At 42.6% G+C, this 17,362-nt stretch overlaps 1 protein-coding gene across 3 annotated transcripts in view; it reads right to left on the reverse strand.

Annotated features, from left to right (window-relative positions):
- Positions 1–3,517: 3,517 nt before the first annotated feature.
- Positions 3,518–17,362, reverse strand: part of SPPL3 (signal peptide peptidase like 3) — a 101,074-nt gene continuing 87,229 nt past the window's right edge. Inside the window, exons 7-11 of one of the 3 annotated variants that reach the window (XM_039868341.1) lie at positions 12,368–12,474; positions 11,805–11,968; positions 10,881–11,080; positions 9,827–9,936; positions 3,518–5,266 (exon numbers count right to left, since the gene is read on the reverse strand). In XM_039868341.1, coding sequence (XP_039724275.1) covers positions 5,195–5,266; positions 9,827–9,936; positions 10,881–11,080; positions 11,805–11,968; positions 12,368–12,474 — 653 coding nt within the window. In that variant the 3' untranslated portion in view covers positions 3,518–5,194. The remainder of the gene's footprint in view (positions 5,267–9,826; positions 9,937–10,880; positions 11,081–11,804; positions 11,969–12,367; positions 12,475–17,362) is intronic. The other 2 variants (XM_039868343.1, XM_039868342.1) reach the window with 2 other exon arrangements.

The raw sequence follows: 17,362 nt of genomic DNA on the forward strand, positions 1-17,362 counted from the left end.
AGAATTTTAGTAGTACTTAATATTTAATACTTTAAAATAAGGTACCTTTATCCCCATTTCAGATTAAGAAATTAAGGCTCAGAGGGGCTCTGTCACTAACCCAAGGTCACATGTGGCTATGTGAGGGATAAGTGCTAACAGATGCTTTCACACACACGTGATGGGAGCAATTTTCCTACCTCTCACTGTTGAGACCATCTTGTACATTCCCCAAGGCTTTAAATACCATTTCTGTGTTTAAGACTCCCAGTTTTTTTAGTTTTAGCTGCTCTACTGGCTAAAAAAGAACTCTTCTCCTCTATTATCTCAGTTTTGGCAATTAATTGTTCATTAAGAGCCACGGAGTGTCTTCGTCCCACCCTCTGCGTCCAGCGTGGCAGCACGTTCCGTCAGTTCTTCTCATCCCCTAGCCCAGGCCATCTCCCTGCTCCAGGGCCACAGCGGCAAGGGGGAGGGGAATAGAGGGGTGGGACTGCTGGATAAACAGCTCAGAGGGACCATGGTGAGAGCTGGATGGCGGTAGGGAGACCCACTAGGTGACAATCAGTGCAGGCCCCAAGTGCACCAGTGACCGTTGAGAGAGCCAGGGCAGTGGAAGGTGACAGTGAGGGGTAAGGAAGGTGGGGTGAGTGGGGCCCAGGTGTTTCTCTATCTGCAGAGCCGCTGGGTAGGCTGGGGCTCCTGGCCCAGCCTGCTGACAGCCTTGGGGAAGGCAGCACTGTCTGCTACCTTCAAGCTGGCAAGGACATGACTCATTCCGATAATACTTTGTCACCTTAGAGGCCAGGACTGTGCCTTCCTGTACTAGCAAGTCCTTAACCTTCATTTTGAAATCAGGTTTCTGCTTCATCTATGAAGGTTATAACTTAGGCGCACATGCTGCACCCCGGAAAATCCAGGGGGCTGAGTCACATGCTTGAAGCAAGTCTGTAGGCAAGGCAAAGGAACTGGCACCGAGACCCGAGGCTGGAATGCTGGCAAGTGGCCACCTTGCTGCCCTCTCTCCATCTCTTTGTCTTCTGGACACCCACTTCCTGTCTTGCATTCTTCACGAGGCAGAAGCCCGGGGCCCACAGCTTGGCAGATTTCCCGTTTCTCAGTTTAAGTCTTGTTTCCTCTCCCCTAACCGACTCGTATTCCTTTGTCTTCGTGGATCTAGTGAGAATCCCCGACTCCATGGGAGCTGGAGCCAGCTCTCAGAGGCCTCTATTTCAGGACCCCTCAGGCCTCCATTCACCTGAGAACCCGTGGCAAATTTTACAGATGGTACCCAATAGGGGACAGACTTATTGGAACTTAAGAAACTGACTAGGAAAAGTTCAAACAAAAGGAACCACAGACTAAAGCTGAGTCTGCCACATGAATTTTTAATAGCTGGAGTGTCAAAGAGCTCTGAGGCGATCACTGTTATAAAGCGCCCGCGAACTGCTGGCTCCAGGTAGCAAGACTTCCTTCCGAACCGTGTTCTGTTGAGGTCAGTGTGCTCGGTGCTTCTTTCAGTTGTCAATCACACATTTGGTCAAGTGCTGGCCTTTGTCCTTCAGGAGCAGGGGCCACCAATGGTCCAGACCCTGCTCTCAACCTTTTCTGCTAGGCGCATCCAGGCCTGAGAAACAGCATTCCTAGCTTTGCTATTTACAGCAAGGGCCAGGGTCGTGAACAGAAAGCTCTGGTGGCACTCGAGGTCAGTGCTTGCATCGCTGAGTAACCTGGTGTGTGGGGGGGGCCCGTGTCGCATGTGCTAAAGCAACCCTTTCATTAGGTCACCAGGGCAGGGTCAGGACAGTTGGTTTTGTTCACTGGAGCACCCAGGGCCTGACCCAGCTTAAGCGGCAACCTGACCGACCTCAAATGGATGGGAAAAGGAAGTAGAAACACGTTGTGACGACGTAGTCACAAGAAGTGGGAAGTGTGCTGTTCTGGGAGAGGCTCCATTTACAAGAAGTGTCTTGCAAATAGAAAGCCGTCTATACATTGCAGAGACATGGAAATACTTTCTAGATCTAAAATGCTCTTACCTTGCTTGTCCCTTCCAGAAGAGGGAAGAGGCCCGAGTCCCATTCCCAGATTTGTGGCAAAGCTGACACCTGCGTTAAAGCCTTTGTTCTTGGTGATTTCACCGTTGGGAACTGCCAAAGAAATGTGACTTAGTGAAGGGCAGAGGTTTTCCGGGCCAGTACGCACTGGAAGAGCAGAAGCAGAAGGGACTGGTTTCCCTCAGCTTGCGCCGTCCGCCCTGCCTCTGTGCAGAAGTGCACAGTTGACATTCCTGCTGGGCGCACTTCGTGTACATACAGAAGTGCTGCATTCCGAGGCTCTGACGTAAATGTTAGGCTTCACAAAACCCCAGTGTCTGCATGCAACACCAGATCTGGCTGGCAATGAGCGCTGCCATGCAGACACGGCAGATTCTGTTTTCAACACTTTATTGGCAAAACAGAACTGCCTTCCTTCCCTCCGCCTTTACAGAGAACTGGTCCTTTTGTTTTTCTTGAGGCTAACGTCACTTACCTGCTGAACTAGCCAAGGCCTCTGCTGGCGGGCTACAAAGGCCCCGCCCCAATCCTCCCAGTTCCAGTTTGAACTGTTCCTACACAGGAAGCTATATAGCTCTTATCCAGAAAAAGCTAGAATAACACTAATGGAACATGCAAGGCATTGGATAAACTTTGGTGTCAATATCCTCATTAGCTCAGGTTAGAAGTTACTGTGAGTTTTGACATGCAGTCTCTTTGGGGGAAGAACCTCAGACCATTGAGGAAGGGGGTCCCTGCCAGAACTCTGTACACGCCTTGCCTAATGCAAAAGACCTCCTAGAAAAACCAAACTCAGAGTATCTGAGAAACCAGGAAAAGAGGAGGAGGACACAGTATATCAGGCAGGGGGAGGGGGAGATGGGGGGGAGAAAATGAGAGCATGCGCTTTAGCTGCGGTCCCCACCCCCAATCCAAAGGGTACTGCTTCCAGAACAGGATATTCTAGTATTCATTTAAAATGAGTATTTGCAGTTCCTTTGCAAAAGTTTAAGGGCTTTGAAGACTAGCAACTGGAATGCAAATTACATTCAGGGGTCTGTGTGTGGGCATTCTACCTCCCTGAACCGGCATGGAAGTGAGCTTAACAAAAAATTACATTCCTTCTGTCTGGAACTTGGCATTAGAAAAACTGGAATGACCAACTGCCAGGATAGTATTTCTAACAGTCGTTGGCACTTGCCCGTAATCAGAGTCATTTTGGAGGACTCCCCCGCCTCCAACCCGGTGCTGCAGGCATCCCCAGGGCCAAGAAGGGAGAAGGACAAAGGAGCAGGGAGTGCACAGCCCCCTTGGGTCACCACATCTGGAGGCCGTTTGAGTGCCGTGGACGACAGAGACTTCAGTTCTTTTCCACCTGTACGACTGACCCAGAGCTGCAGTGGACCCTGCCTGGGGACGGACAGTCTTCCCATCTGTCTTCTGGAACAGGCGGAACAGGTAGGAGCTCTGTTTGGTACCAACAACAGAAAGTGAAGATGAGGTGACAAAGGCTAGAAAGGAGTCATTTATTAAAAAAAACAACAAAACAAAAAACAAAATAGCCCCCAGCAGGATTTGAGGACACAACAGAGGAACGCACCATCCTGACCGCTTCACCATGAGAGCTCTATACACTGTGCCTTCGAGTGTGGCAACCACAGCACACGTGACCACACAGGTCAAGACAGGCGGGTCACCCGCTCATGGGAGAAAGAAGCCAGGGCACGGGCCCTCTGCCAACCTCTGCTGTCGGGTGTGCAGGCCAGTTCTAGGCTTCTGTGCCTCCCAGCAGTGGGCAAGTTCTTAGCGGGTGGAGGCCGCTTGGACAGGGCCAGTGGAGATCACTCACACTCGTTACTGCCAGAGGCTGGCTCTCCAGCACGGCCCATGGCCCACGTCAGGCCCTAAGGGCCCAGAGCAGCTCGCTCTTTCCGCAATTCCTGGAATGTAGGGCGTATCTCAGAGGGGCACCTGACATTTGTTCCCAATACCCAGTTGTCACCACAGGTAAACCAAGACTATAATCACAACAGCAAGGACAATTGTTTTTTCCTTTTTTTTCTTAAAGGAGTGAGGGCATGGAAAATACAGCACATCAATGAAACAAAATGCCAAAAAAAAAAAAAATACAAAAAAATAGAAAATAGAAATATGTATTTACAAGTAGTACATTACTATGATCAGAAAGCACAAAGACATCTGCTGCTATAATACATGCATCGGTTCAGAAGAAAGTACTAAAATCCTGCAAGGGAGAAGCCTGTAAAAACAAAAAAAGGGCCAAAAAGTTTTACCTTTTCATCCCTAATTTGCTACACTGATCAAAACCAAATGGGAGTCCCCTAAAGTCCATGAGTATATCAGTACAAATACTATACTGGTTTTTAACTGCACGTTCGGTTGTGGAGGGAAAGACAGCAGCTTATCCATATACAAGAAAGCCAGAGTAAACGGCTCTACATGCTAACAATTACAGCAAGCCCCTGTCTGCTACACAGCATGATCTTAGCAGATTTTAATTTTTGTTTATTCATATATATATGTGCGCGCGCGTATGTATAAAAACCGTGCCCTCGTTCACTGCCAACACAACATCTGGGTGGACATGAACTCTTACGGTTCTTATGTGTATGCTGTAAGAAGTCACTCAATGTCTGTGGATTTAATAAGTCACTTCACACCACAGAAAATATTTAATAAATCCAAAAAAAGGAAAGAAGAATATAACGACAGAAGAGCTTCTGTCTCAGTTCTCTGAAACTGAGTCCTCCATAGGAAACTGGTCCCAAAGTTCTGGTGGGTTCGCTGAAGAACCTTCGGTTTGCTCATGTTTTCATCCTTTTAGTGTTGAAAGGTACAGAACGACTCCTTGCTGTTGTCAGTTTTAAACAGTCACATCTCCATCCCCCACAGTAAGAGTCCGGTGCAGATCCATAAAAACGGGGGAGGAAGGAGTGCTGGGAGGGCCTGTCACGTCAGGAAGGGCTCCACCTCTATGTCAGGAAGAGAAGGAACCAAGCAGGGCTCCAGCACCTCGCTCCCTGCAAACGCAAAATCCAGTCCCACATCAGTTCCTTAAACAGGTACATCTCTGAGTACCAGGCCAACTCTAAGAGGAAACAAAACCACGCGTTGACAGAAAAGGACTAAGATGGCCATTCTGGTCACTCTGTGATCCATCATACTTCCAGGAACCGGGAGCTGCTGGACTTGGAGTGGAATGGCTCAGACCACATCCGCCGTAAGTCACCCTGGGAAAGAAGGAACTTTACTAAGTTACAGGTTTAAACACGAGGCACACATACCTACAAGTCTGTTCTGATTCCTGATCTCAGATTGCTTTGGTGGAGAATCAATATTCAAAGGGTTCACTGAAAAGTAACCCGCCATTCTTTGAAGAAGTCACTAGAAGAATTCTTATAGGCCCCTTTGGCATGGAAGGGCTTTTTACCAACTGTATCCTAGATTAAGTTCTAGTATATAGTTAAGTATGAGTCAGATGATCTAGATAAATTAACTTCTGTGTCTGTTCATCTGTAAAATAGGGATAACAGAAATCTTGTAAATAAGATAATGCTCTAAATCTAGTTTTTAATCATATCCTAATTCTAAAATTTGTGTATTCACTTTAGATTCCACATATGAGTGAGATTGTATGGTATTTGTCTTTCTGACTTGTTTCACTTAACATAATACCCTCTAGGTCCACCCATGTTGCAAATGGCAAGACTTGTTTTTTGCTGAATAATATTCATGTGTGTGTGTATACCACTTCTTTATTCATCTATTGATGGACACCTAGGTTGCTTTCATATCTTGGTTATTTCTAGAAATGCTCCAATGACGATAGAGGTGCATGTATCTTTTCAAATTAATGTTTTGGTTTTCTTCAGATAAATGCACAGAAGTGAAATTGCTAGATCGTATGGCAGCTCTATTTTTAATTTTTTGAGGAATCTCCATACTGTTTTCCGCAGTGGCTGCACTAATTACATTCCCACCAACAGTGTAGGAGGGTTCCCATTTTTCCACATTCTTGCCAGCACTTGGTATTTATTGATGACAGCCATTCTGATAGCTTTGAGGTGATATTGTGGTTTAATATGTATTTCCTTGATTAGTGATGTTGAACATCTTTTCATATGTCTGTTGGCGATCTCTATGACCTCTTGGAAGAAATGTCTATTTAGGTCTGCCCAATTTTTAAGGATTGTTTATTTGGTGTTAAGTTGTATGAGTTTTTTATATATTTCGGATATTAACCCCTTATCAAATGTTATCACTGGTGAATATCTTCTCCCATTCAGTAGGCTGTCTGTTCGTTTTGTTGATGGCTTCCTTCACTGTACAAAAACTTTAGTTTGTAGTCATATCTGGTTTTTTTGTTTGTTTCCCTTGCTTGAGGAGATACATCAAAAAAGATACTGCTAAGAGTGATGTCAAAGAATTTACTGCCTGTTTCTTCTAGGAGTTTTGTGGTTTCATGTCTAACATTTAAATCTTTAATATATTTGAGTTTATTTTTGTTTTTGGTTTAAGAAAGTGGTCCAATTTCTTCTTTTGCATTTATTTGTCCAGTTTTGCCAATACCACTTATTGAAGAGACTGTTTTTGTCCCACTATATATTCCTGCCTCCTTTGTTGTTGACTCACAGACCATATCAGTGGGAATTTATTTCTGAGCTCCGTATTCCGTTGATACATACATACATATATACAGAATTTTTTTTATTTTAATGCTAGTACCATCCTGTTTTGATTATTGTACCTTTGTAGTGCATAGTTCAATATCAGGGAGCATGATATTGCCCACTCTATTCTTTATCAAGATTTCTTTAGCTATTCAAGGTTTTTTGTGATTCCATATAAATTTTAGAATTAATTCTAATTCTGAGAATAATGCCTTTGACACTTTGATAGGGACTGCATTGAATCTGCATATTTAGATAATAAGGACATTTTAACAATATTAATCCTTCCAATTTGTGAGCATGGTATATCCTTGCATTTATTTGTATCTTGTTCAATTTTTTCTTCAATGTTTTATGGTTTTCAGAGTACAAGTCTTTCACTTCTTTGGTTAAATTTATTCCTAGGTATTTTATACTTTTTGATGCAAATGTAAATGGGACTTAATTTCTTCTGATCATGTTACTGGTGTATAGAAATGCAACGGATTTCTTATCCTGCAAACCTTACTAAAGTCATTTATTCTAAGTTTTTTGGTGGAGTCTTTAGAGTTTATTATATATAGTATCAAGGCACTTGTAAGTAATAATTTTATTTCTTCCTTTCCAATTTGGATGCCTATTAATTCTTTAGTTTTGTCTGACTGCCGTGGTTAGGGCTTCCAATACCATGTTGAATAGAAGTAGTGACAGTGGGCATCTTGTCCTGATCTTAGAAAGCCTTTCACCACTGAGTATATTAGCCTTGTTTTCTGATTTCTCCCTTTATGTCCATTAAACGTTACTTTATATATTTAGGTTCTCCTATGTTGAGTGCATAGTTATGATTGTTATATCCTCTTCTCGGATTGACTCCTTTATAATCATTTAATGTTGTCTTTTTTTACATTTTTTGTTTTAAAGTCGATTTTGTCTAATACAAATATTGCTCCTCCAGCTTTTTATTTCTACTTGCACGGAATCTTTTTTCATCCCTTCACTTTCAGTCTATGTCTTTTGATTTGAAGTCTCTTGTAAGCAGCATGTTTCTAAATCCATTCAGTAACCCTGTGTTCTTTTTATTGGACCATTTAATCCATATAAAGTAATTATTGATAGGTATGTAGTTATTGCCATTTTGTTGTTTTTATAGTTGTCCCCTATTCCTTTCTTCATCTCTTCCCTTGCTGTCTGTTTTTAGTGTTTTGTTTAGGGTCCTTTTTCTGTGTTCTATGTATCTTTTGTAGGTTTTTGGTTTGTGGTTACCATGAGGTTTATGTATGTCACTCTTTTTATCTTTAGCAGTCTATTTTAAGCTGACAGGTGTTTAAGTTTGAATATATTCTACAAAGACTATATTTTTACTCCCCTCTCCATGCTTTATGTTCTTGATGTCATATTTTAGATGTTTGTGTTGTGTATCTTCTACTACTTATTATAGTTTGAGTTCGATACTCTGCTGTATTTATTGAATAGTTGGCTTTACCTGTGAGGTTTTCCTGACTCATATTTTGTTATTTTGGGTTGTGGCCTTTCCTTTTCTAATTAAAGGCCCTTTAACATCCCTTGTAAAGCTTATTTAATGGTGATGAAGTCTTAGTTTTTGCCTGTCCAGGAAACTTTTCTATCTCTTTCAATTCCGAATGATAACCTTGCTGAGTAAATTATTCTAGGTTGTAGGTTCCTTTTCTTCAGCACTTTAAAGAAGTCCTGCCACTCGCTGCTGGCCTGTAAAGCTGCTGAGAAATCAGCTGATAGCCTCATAGGGTTTCCTTCGTAACTCGTTTTTCTCTTGCTTTGAGATTCTCAACTTTTGCCATTTTAAGTAGACTACACCTTGGTGTGGGTCTCTTTGGGTTCATCTTGTTTGGAAGGCTCTGTGCTTCCTGGATCTGGATGTCTGTTTCTTTCCCCAGGTTGAGAAAAATTTTTAGCTACTATTTCTTTAAAGTTTCTGTTCTTTTCTCCTCCTTCTGGGGTCCTTATAATGCAAATATTTAAGCAATTGATGTTATCCCAGAGGTTCCTTAAATTATCCTCATTTAAAAAAAAAAATTTCTGCCGCATTGATTACCACTAGTCTTTCCTCTGCGTTAATCTCAGGATGATTTCCTCTAACATGTTTTTTTCAGGTCTGCTTGGTTCTTTCTCTTCATTGAAGTCCTCCCAAAGTTCTCTATTCTACTCTCAAGTTTGGTGAAGATCCTTATGATTGTTTCTTTGAATTCTTTATCAGGCAAATTATTTCCATTTCCACAGGTATTTTTTCTTATTCACTTGAGAGAGAGTCTTCTCTTTTCATTTTGTTTGGCTTTCTATGTTTGTATGAATCCTTCTAGTCTCAGTAAAGTGGCTTTATGTAGAAGCAGGCCCTGTGTGGACTATATGCACGGTGGTTTTGGCAGGGGGTGCTGGCCTATTGAGCCAGGAGGGGAGGCCAGGTGTGTGTAACAATGCGTTGCAGTTCCCTTTGTTAAGGCAGAAATGGGCTTGAGCAATGTGTCTGGGAACACACTGTCAAGACTGTGCAGGCAGGCCTAACACGCGCCCCACTCCGTGAAGGTGGGGTGGGGGATGTAAACAATGGCATTCACTGGCCCCTCAGACTCCAGAGAACTCCCGCTGCTCTCCAGTCCTCCCTAGCGTCTCTTGTGGTTTGTACCGTAAGTGGTCCCATGTAGGAAAGACCTCTGTGCAGGCTTTATGTGCCAGGCAGCCACTTGGAGCCGAGCAGGCACTTATGGCACTAGCCTGCAGGGGAGGCCAGGTGGGTGTAGTGACGCCATGTTGTTTCTCCTTGCTCCTATTTCTAAACTTTAATGCAGAGCATTAAAAGAGCTGTTAGGTAGCAACAAGGTGCTGCTTTTAAGAGCAAGAAGCCTCTGCACCTGGGCTCTAGGGATTTCAGTTAACTTTCCAAGAGCAGGTGGTGTAGTGATCTAACTCAACATAGCATTTTCTGCCAGTGGCTGCAAGAATCTGGAAAAGGTTGCTAATATCAGGTTAGTAAAACAAAAGAATAAAATCCTACTGTTAAGAGCTCAGGAGCTTAAGCAGAAACACCTCCAGCAAGTAGAATACACAGCCAAGTCCAGGATCAAAGCCAAGTTATTGCTTTCACAGGTTTGTAACTGCTTCTCTCACCTTTAAATAGGCCATTGTGAGGAGTGGCAATAAAGTAAATGGCACCAAATAGAGAAGGGCAGGCTGGGCTGCTCGGTGAATGCGAGATGCCACAGTAGCAGTGAGGAGACCTATAAGGAGAGAGAACCTCTGTTACCTGGATGCATATTGGCAGTCTTGAAACTGTATAGATCTAACATGACATATTTCATCCAACATTTAGGTATGAAATACCCAGATTGAGAAGTTAAAGAAACATGGAACAGCACAGCTTAAAAGAACCTAGAATTGCAAGGACCGGTGACTGGCCCAAGATTCACCTCGTGCTCAGGTTCGAGCCCTTACTTCAGCACTCAGTGTGCCTGGTCTCCCTGTCTCCTGTGATGTCGGACTTGGAGGCAAAAGACCTGGGTTTAAGTTCCAACTCTGCTACTTCTAAGACCTGTGTAACCTTGGTTTAGGCGTTTTACCTCTTGGAGCCTGCGGCTAACACCATTTGTCCTGTCCCTCAGAGTTTCTGGACTGAAACGAACCCATGAATATGAAAGTGCTGAGGCGGCGGCACAGAGGTGTTCCTTTTGGCTCACTCTGCTGTAGCCATCATAGGTACAGGCACGTTACCGCTATTCCGAGCCCAATGACAACCATCTCTTCCTGTCTGCCTAGAAATGAGCTTACCAGAGAAAAACTAACTTAGGGAGAGTCAGAACAAATAAAGAGAAATATGTCTTAAAAGCAGGAAATAAACATGAATTCATTAAACTCAAGTTGAAGATTTAATTAAGCCCACAGACTGACCCATGATCATTATGTGGTGAGCGTTCTTGACTCTGAGACCTAACCCCACTCTTACTGCAGTGTTCTTCAGACATAGTGGTGGACAGGGAAGTGGGCTGCCAGTACAGAGAGCATCTATCATCTCATGGCCTTATTTTTTTTTTTTCTCTGTGGTTGTTTATAACAGCAACCAGTTCTTGCTCTCCTTCCAGCCAGTATCTGCAGCTAGAAGGTCTAATTCCAGGGGGCGGAGGACAGCCAAAGAGGGGATCACATGTAGCTTCTGGTTCTTGCTTACCTACAAAATATCCAATGAGGGTGCAGTGAAAGTAGGAGACCTTCTGCATGCGTCCAGAGATGTTGGCGGGTCCAGAGGCACCACAGGAGTCACCATTGGCTTGTTTTTTGTAGTTGTCATAACGAAGAACAAAGCACAACAGGAGTCCGGGCATCACAATGTCTCCAATGCCCAACATAGAGAAGTGACTGCCAGTGGAGCTGAAATGTAGTGTCATATGTCAGAGATGCCACACTCTACAATCCCATTTCTCTTCCTCCTGTGCAAAGTCTGTCGGCTTTTTAAGAAGCCAAGGACCTTATCTGAGCAGTAGATGGAAATTTCTACTGGTTGAACAATACTATTTTTTTTAATGAGTTTAGAGATTAAAAGCCACAAGCATATTGGTAATAGAGGTCCTCAACTCAGCCCCTCAGTGCACCTATTAGGCGACTGCAAGTGATCTGCTTAAGCACGGTTATCTTCAGAAATGTCAAGCAATTCACTATTTGTCACACAGTCACCACTGAGACTTCAAATAAGCACGTGACTACTATCAGACATGGGAGATTAAAGCAGCACATTAATTTTTCCAAGACTGCATTATCAGGGACTGTATAATTTTAGCATTAGGACATCTTTTTACAAATGTCTTATAAGTAAAAAGATCCAGAATCTCCTAATTCCTTCCAGCCAATTTTAAAATATGGTAATAGTAATGCATGATTGTTTGATAACAATCAATAATAAAAAGCACCTGGATCACTTAGTGATAAATCTTTGTAAGTCAAGTCAATATTCTCTTCCTCATTCGTAAGATGGAGATGCTGACTCACAGCCTTTTCCAGTCTGAGATTAGAATGTTGATGACAAGACAGACTAATCAAAAAACAGAGGCCCAGTGTGTTCAATGTCATGCGATGAGGTGTAACACACCAGGCCTACCTTGGGAACACGAGTTTTCCAGGCAGAGACAGGCGAGGAACATCACGCCCAACATTGGGCCCCAGGTGGAGCTTCCGGGAAAGAACATCAAGGGGATTGTCAGCCGGCTGCGTGGCCACCTTCACCATGACGTTGCTATTGAAGATGTAGGCGGAGAAAAACACCTGCCGAGGGGAGAGTCACCTTTAACAGACGGAGCTGGAAGCAACCTGATTTCAGCGTCAGCCCTCTCTGTCCTTAAGAGCAGAGCCTCAGAATACTGCAACATCATGTTTTTTCGACTGCATGCTTTGAGCGGAAAGAAAAGCTTTGCTTCCGGGCAAAGAACCTTGTCTGCCTGCTCCCTCTTCCACCTTAACAGCCACATACAGACTATCTACTGTAACACATCGTAAGAAACAAAGGCTTGGACAGTTAGCTGCGTGCTCATCTTTTAACACTTACAGCTCAGGGCTGGAGGAAGTGGTCTCAGAGGGGAGGCGCTCTGGCCAGCCAGACTTTGGATACTCAGATTCCAATTAAACACAAAGGACAGCAGTGGCATTAGGGAAACCCAAACTTACCCAGAAGACATCATAGATTAGAAGCCCTGAGAGAAGCAGGCAGGAGACCTTGAGGCTGGGCAGGCGGACAAAGGCGATCATGGCAACACAGAGACCCATGGCCAGCGCTGGGGAGGAGACAGCAATCAGTGTGGAGTATAGGCTCATCTGCTCTTTCCACAAGCTATTCAGCTCATAAACATAACAAAGTTGTGAGTCCTCTCAAACCTCAAGAAGCCCAAATCCTCAGTCTAAGCCATGTACACTCTATTGTGTCAAGTGCCCACTTTACCCATTTTGACCTGCCGGTATTTGGGGAAATCCCTTTTCTCACACTACAGTTGTGTTCAACTGTACAAGACCCAAGAGATTCTCTATTTTGATAGAGCTCCAAGCCAGGCTCAGTTTGGGACCTCCTAGTTGTTCCCTGCCTCCCCTCATTACTGTGGATGCATCATTCTTGCTCCTTTAAAGTTAACTCACACCTTAGATCACATCCTCTTTCATTTATTCAGGGACACTTCCAGCAATTCATTTTTCTCTATCCTTGCCTTTAAAAAACAAACAAAAAACCAGCTTTCAAAATGTGACATACGATGCATTTTTTCTCTCAACTAAAATGTAACGTCCTTGCGGGCATGTTCCCCTGGAGGCTAGAAGAGGCCTGGCAGATGAATGGTCTCTCCCTGTCTTCAGCTCTTTCTCCATTCTTCTGAAAATACAGGACTGATCAGGCCATGCAGCTGCTTACAAACTTCCTGTGGGTTCTTGCTGAAGTGGGATGAAAGTGGAATAACTTGGCCAGGCACTGGCAGGAAGGGACAGGAGGCCGTTCTCCACTGTGTAGCCCCTGCCTTCAGCGTGTGCTTCCTGTGGCTGTTCTGCAGCCACTCAAATATGATCACACTTCTCAACACCTACTGTTTTTTTACGCTCTGCACTGCAGGCCCTGCCCTGGGTTTCTTCTCCTGGGAAATGCATCCTCTTTCTTAAAGAGACAGGTCAAAAAGCTCTTCCTCAAGGAGTCTTTCTTGACCTAGTCAGATTAAGTTGTTCTTTTTCCTTTGTGATGCAACAGAACTTTAAATCTCTCCTTTATCCATTCTTTAATAGTGTGATTACTTATGTACAAGTAGTTTATTTCCTAAATGAGGTGCTCATAGTAGACAGAAACCATGGCTTATTCTTTCTGTGGATCCCCAACACCTAACAGAGCAGACATTCAATAAATATTTGCTGAATGAATGAAAAATTGTTCTATCAACTTCACATTTCAAATTATTCTAAAGTAAAGCCACATTACAGATATATACCATTTTAACAAAATTACTTGATTGTCAATATATGTAACAAAGTGGCCAAATACAGGCATAGCTCAGAGATATTATGGGTGTGTTTCCACCATAATAAAACGAGTATCACAATAAAGTAAATCACATTCCTTTTGCTGGTGTGGGGGGTCTTGCCTTCAATTAGTCAAAAAATGCAACATCTGTGAAGCTCAATAAAGCAAAGCATAATAAAACAAGGTCTGCCTGCACAGCAGTTTGGCACGCCCTGGACGTACCAATTCAACTAATATTTCATGAGTTCCTACTGTGGGCATGGTGTTGCATAAACGAAAGAGGAGAAAAATAATTCCCATCCCTACAACAGAGAAGAGTTGGAAAGACAGCAGTAAAATTAGGAAGAACAAATTCTTTATTCCTCCTGTCATTTTTGTTACCGAGCATCCACTGAGCTCGAGTATTTTGGTAAGATGTGGTAAAGACATAATTCCTGACTTTATAATAATCTAGGATGCTCATTTTGCTAGGGTCTTAATTTTTTAAATCAATTTATAAAAACATAACCAAACTGGTAAAGTATATGCAAATTCATGTCATTTCAAATGAACTGTATTAATTAGTTAGGGTCAATTAGGCTTTGCAAAGATTGAAACATTTCAAGGTACAAAGGGATGACTGAAATATGACGGTTAAGGCATTAAGTAAGAGTTATATTTAAAGCTCATGATATAATCAGACCACACCCAGTTTTATATAACGGAACTGCCCATTATAATCTTAGGAAAAAAATATTTGGCTCTACTGTGAATAAAGAAACAGACACTGGCAGGTATAAGCTAAGCTGGCTCCAAGAACAACAGTGGTCAGTGGAGGGTGGGAAGTCCCTGGGAACTGATGACCAGAGAACAGGTCAAATCCATGTTTGGGCAGAAGTGCTGGGTGGGTGACAGGAGAGGGTGGCGAGAGGTAATCTGTTCGGGAACTTCCAAATGAATACATGGAGTGCAAAACATCACAGGAACAAAGTAAAAAATGAAGGCCTAAGGTGGACAGAGACAGGAGTGTGTGGGCAGTGAGGGTCAGAGGACCAACTGATGACAGTGAAGAGGCAAAAGGGCAGGCGTCCGAGGTTAAATGTATATGCGCACCTCACACGTGCAGGTGACGGGTCCATTCCAGGCTTTTCTATTTACCATACATTCACTTGATCCTAAAACAGCTGGAGCCTTTACAGGTCACATAGTCTAAACATCCACTTACTGCTTTGTCACTTATGCTAATCCTACCCCACCTGGGTTGAAACCAAACATGGATAAGACAGAACTGCTCATTGACAGAATTTTCCATAATTCTAGACAATGTCACTCTATCCCAAATCTTCCGGACATGAAAGATGAACCCAGAAATGAAACCCTGGGTTCATTTTCAATTTATCACAGTCTTTCAGTGTGTACGCTCAGTGTGCAGCAGCCATTTTGGGTGCTACTCTATTATTACTGTACACCTTGGTCACAACTTCCCTACACTTCCCAGTTTGCTGTGTGTCTTTTCCCACTTTCTTCCACTTACTCTTCACCACCATTATAAAAAAGATCAGTTCACATCATTTCCTGCCTTAAGGTCACTAGGTTGCCTACTCTGTGATGGATCAAGTCTATTATAAAGTCACACATCCTTGGGCACGACTCACAGAACAGTGCTGTGCCACATGGGCTTGGCCTCAGAATCTCCGTTTGTTCCATGCCATCCAAGTCTGTACGTGAAGTTCTATGTATGAAGATGCAGAATGCACCTCTTTTAACTATCTCAGAGAAGATTTTTAATATAAGTCTGCTGAACGAATATCACTCCTACCCCCAAATGAATATTGCCACAGCTATCCCCGAAACACACTCAATACTCATTTAGTCTGCCTCTCTTTTTCATTCAAGTAACCATGAAAAATCTTACCCTCTCCTAAGGGCATTTTCCAAGCCAAAACAAAGACAGGAGATTACCTTCCCTCACTCCATGTTGCTTGAGAAACTCCCAAGACTCTCTCTAATAGCTTTACCAACAAACTTAGCCTTTGGTTAAATGTAAATTAAGCAACAGTGTTAGGGAAGTAAATTATTAATCTTAGCCATTTAGCTATAATTACTTTCAATATATTATTGATATAATTTCTGTATCACCTTGTCTTCCATAACCAGTAAGGCCAGGGACGAAGGCAATGATAGCAAACTGAGCTAAAATGTTCTTGAAAAGGATTACGTAACCTGTAAGCTCTTAAGCAGCGCTGGCTTCTAAGATAAAGGATCTCTGGATAGCTAAGCCCCATGTGGACTAAGTGCCAGAGTCTAGCATTTTAAAACAAGAAAAATCAATTGCTAGATTTCTGGCACTGAACATTTTCTAATCGTAGCTTAGTAGCAAGTGCTATACAATGAGGGGCTGAACTAGACTATCTGTCAAGACTCTTCTAGTCCCTGAACAGGTCAGGGGATGCAGACTGTGAAACTGCTTCAATGATCCTTAAACACCAGGTGTGTGTGCACAGATTTATTGGCTTCTAGCTAACATACCACACCACCTGTTGGTCAAATTCATTCAAGCTTTCTCAAATTTAAAAGATTAATTTGCCAGATGAAACAGTAGATTAAAAAGAGCTCTACATTTAGCTCAAGAAAACTCTTAAGTTCCTTCTTAATATTAACGCTTCTTAGTATAACCCTGAAAATATAAAATATACTTCATGCCTAGCCCTAAAACAACCACATTTATCATTTTGTTTTCACTCTAATTTCAAAGAACAGGCTTTAATTAAAAAACACTAATTTAAATACTACCAAATTATCACTGCCAGCAAGATGATTTCTGATTCTGTAGAGAAATCTGGAAAGACAATTCCCATGTCAGAAAAGAACATCATTTCAGAACTTTTTAAAGATCGTGGCTAGAAATATACATTTTCTGTAATAGCAGAAAACAAGTTAAACACATCAATCACTAATCTAAGAAAAAATTTAAAAGCTCAAAGGCTCTTTTTTATTTTGAAGGAAAACTATTCTTGGTCACAAACTAGCATGAAGAAGAGATCCCTGGGTAAGTAAATATTGGGAAATAGCAATGATGATAGAAAATGATGAAAAAGTCTACTAGTTAGGGCCAGATAGGGTTTATGGGAGCCTCAACTGAACACTCAAAAAAAATTTCAACTATTAAGTGAATTTCACAATGGAAATGTATTTCTGACAGTGGTCCCTGGGGAAATAGTTTATCTTTTATGGCCAATTTTCTATCGACTCTAGAGGAAAAGAATTCCATGGTGGAATGCCCCCTTCAGCACATCTTACGAAAAGCTGCTCACCCTGTTCTCCCTTTAGTGAGTCTAACAAGCATATTCCCACCCGCTTCCTGTAGAAGTACAACAGAGAAAGTTCTGCCGACTTGCTCTAAAATGTTTCAGATGGCTGTGTAAATCAGTTTATCTTGAAAAGAATGTCATCTTCCTTTGTGCCAACCATTTCTTTCTTAGTGACATATTACTAGTAAATGAGTATTTTTCTGTTTTATGCAATGCTCTGGTGGGGTAGAGATGATAGTATAAACAAAGAACAGATTGCCTGCCGTTTTGAGAGATATTTGATCTTTTTTGGGTCGGCAGTTTGGTAAGCTTAAAACCCTTAGCAAAGCCTATAAATGGTATGTGTGTCTGGACACATGAACAGAGTTCCATGAAAGCAGA

The sequence above is a fragment of the Pteropus medius genome, unplaced genomic scaffold, assembly GCF_902729225.1.
Source record: "Pteropus medius unplaced genomic scaffold, Ma_sr-lr_union100, whole genome shotgun sequence".
Lineage (NCBI taxonomy): Eukaryota > Metazoa > Chordata > Mammalia > Chiroptera > Pteropodidae > Pteropus > Pteropus medius.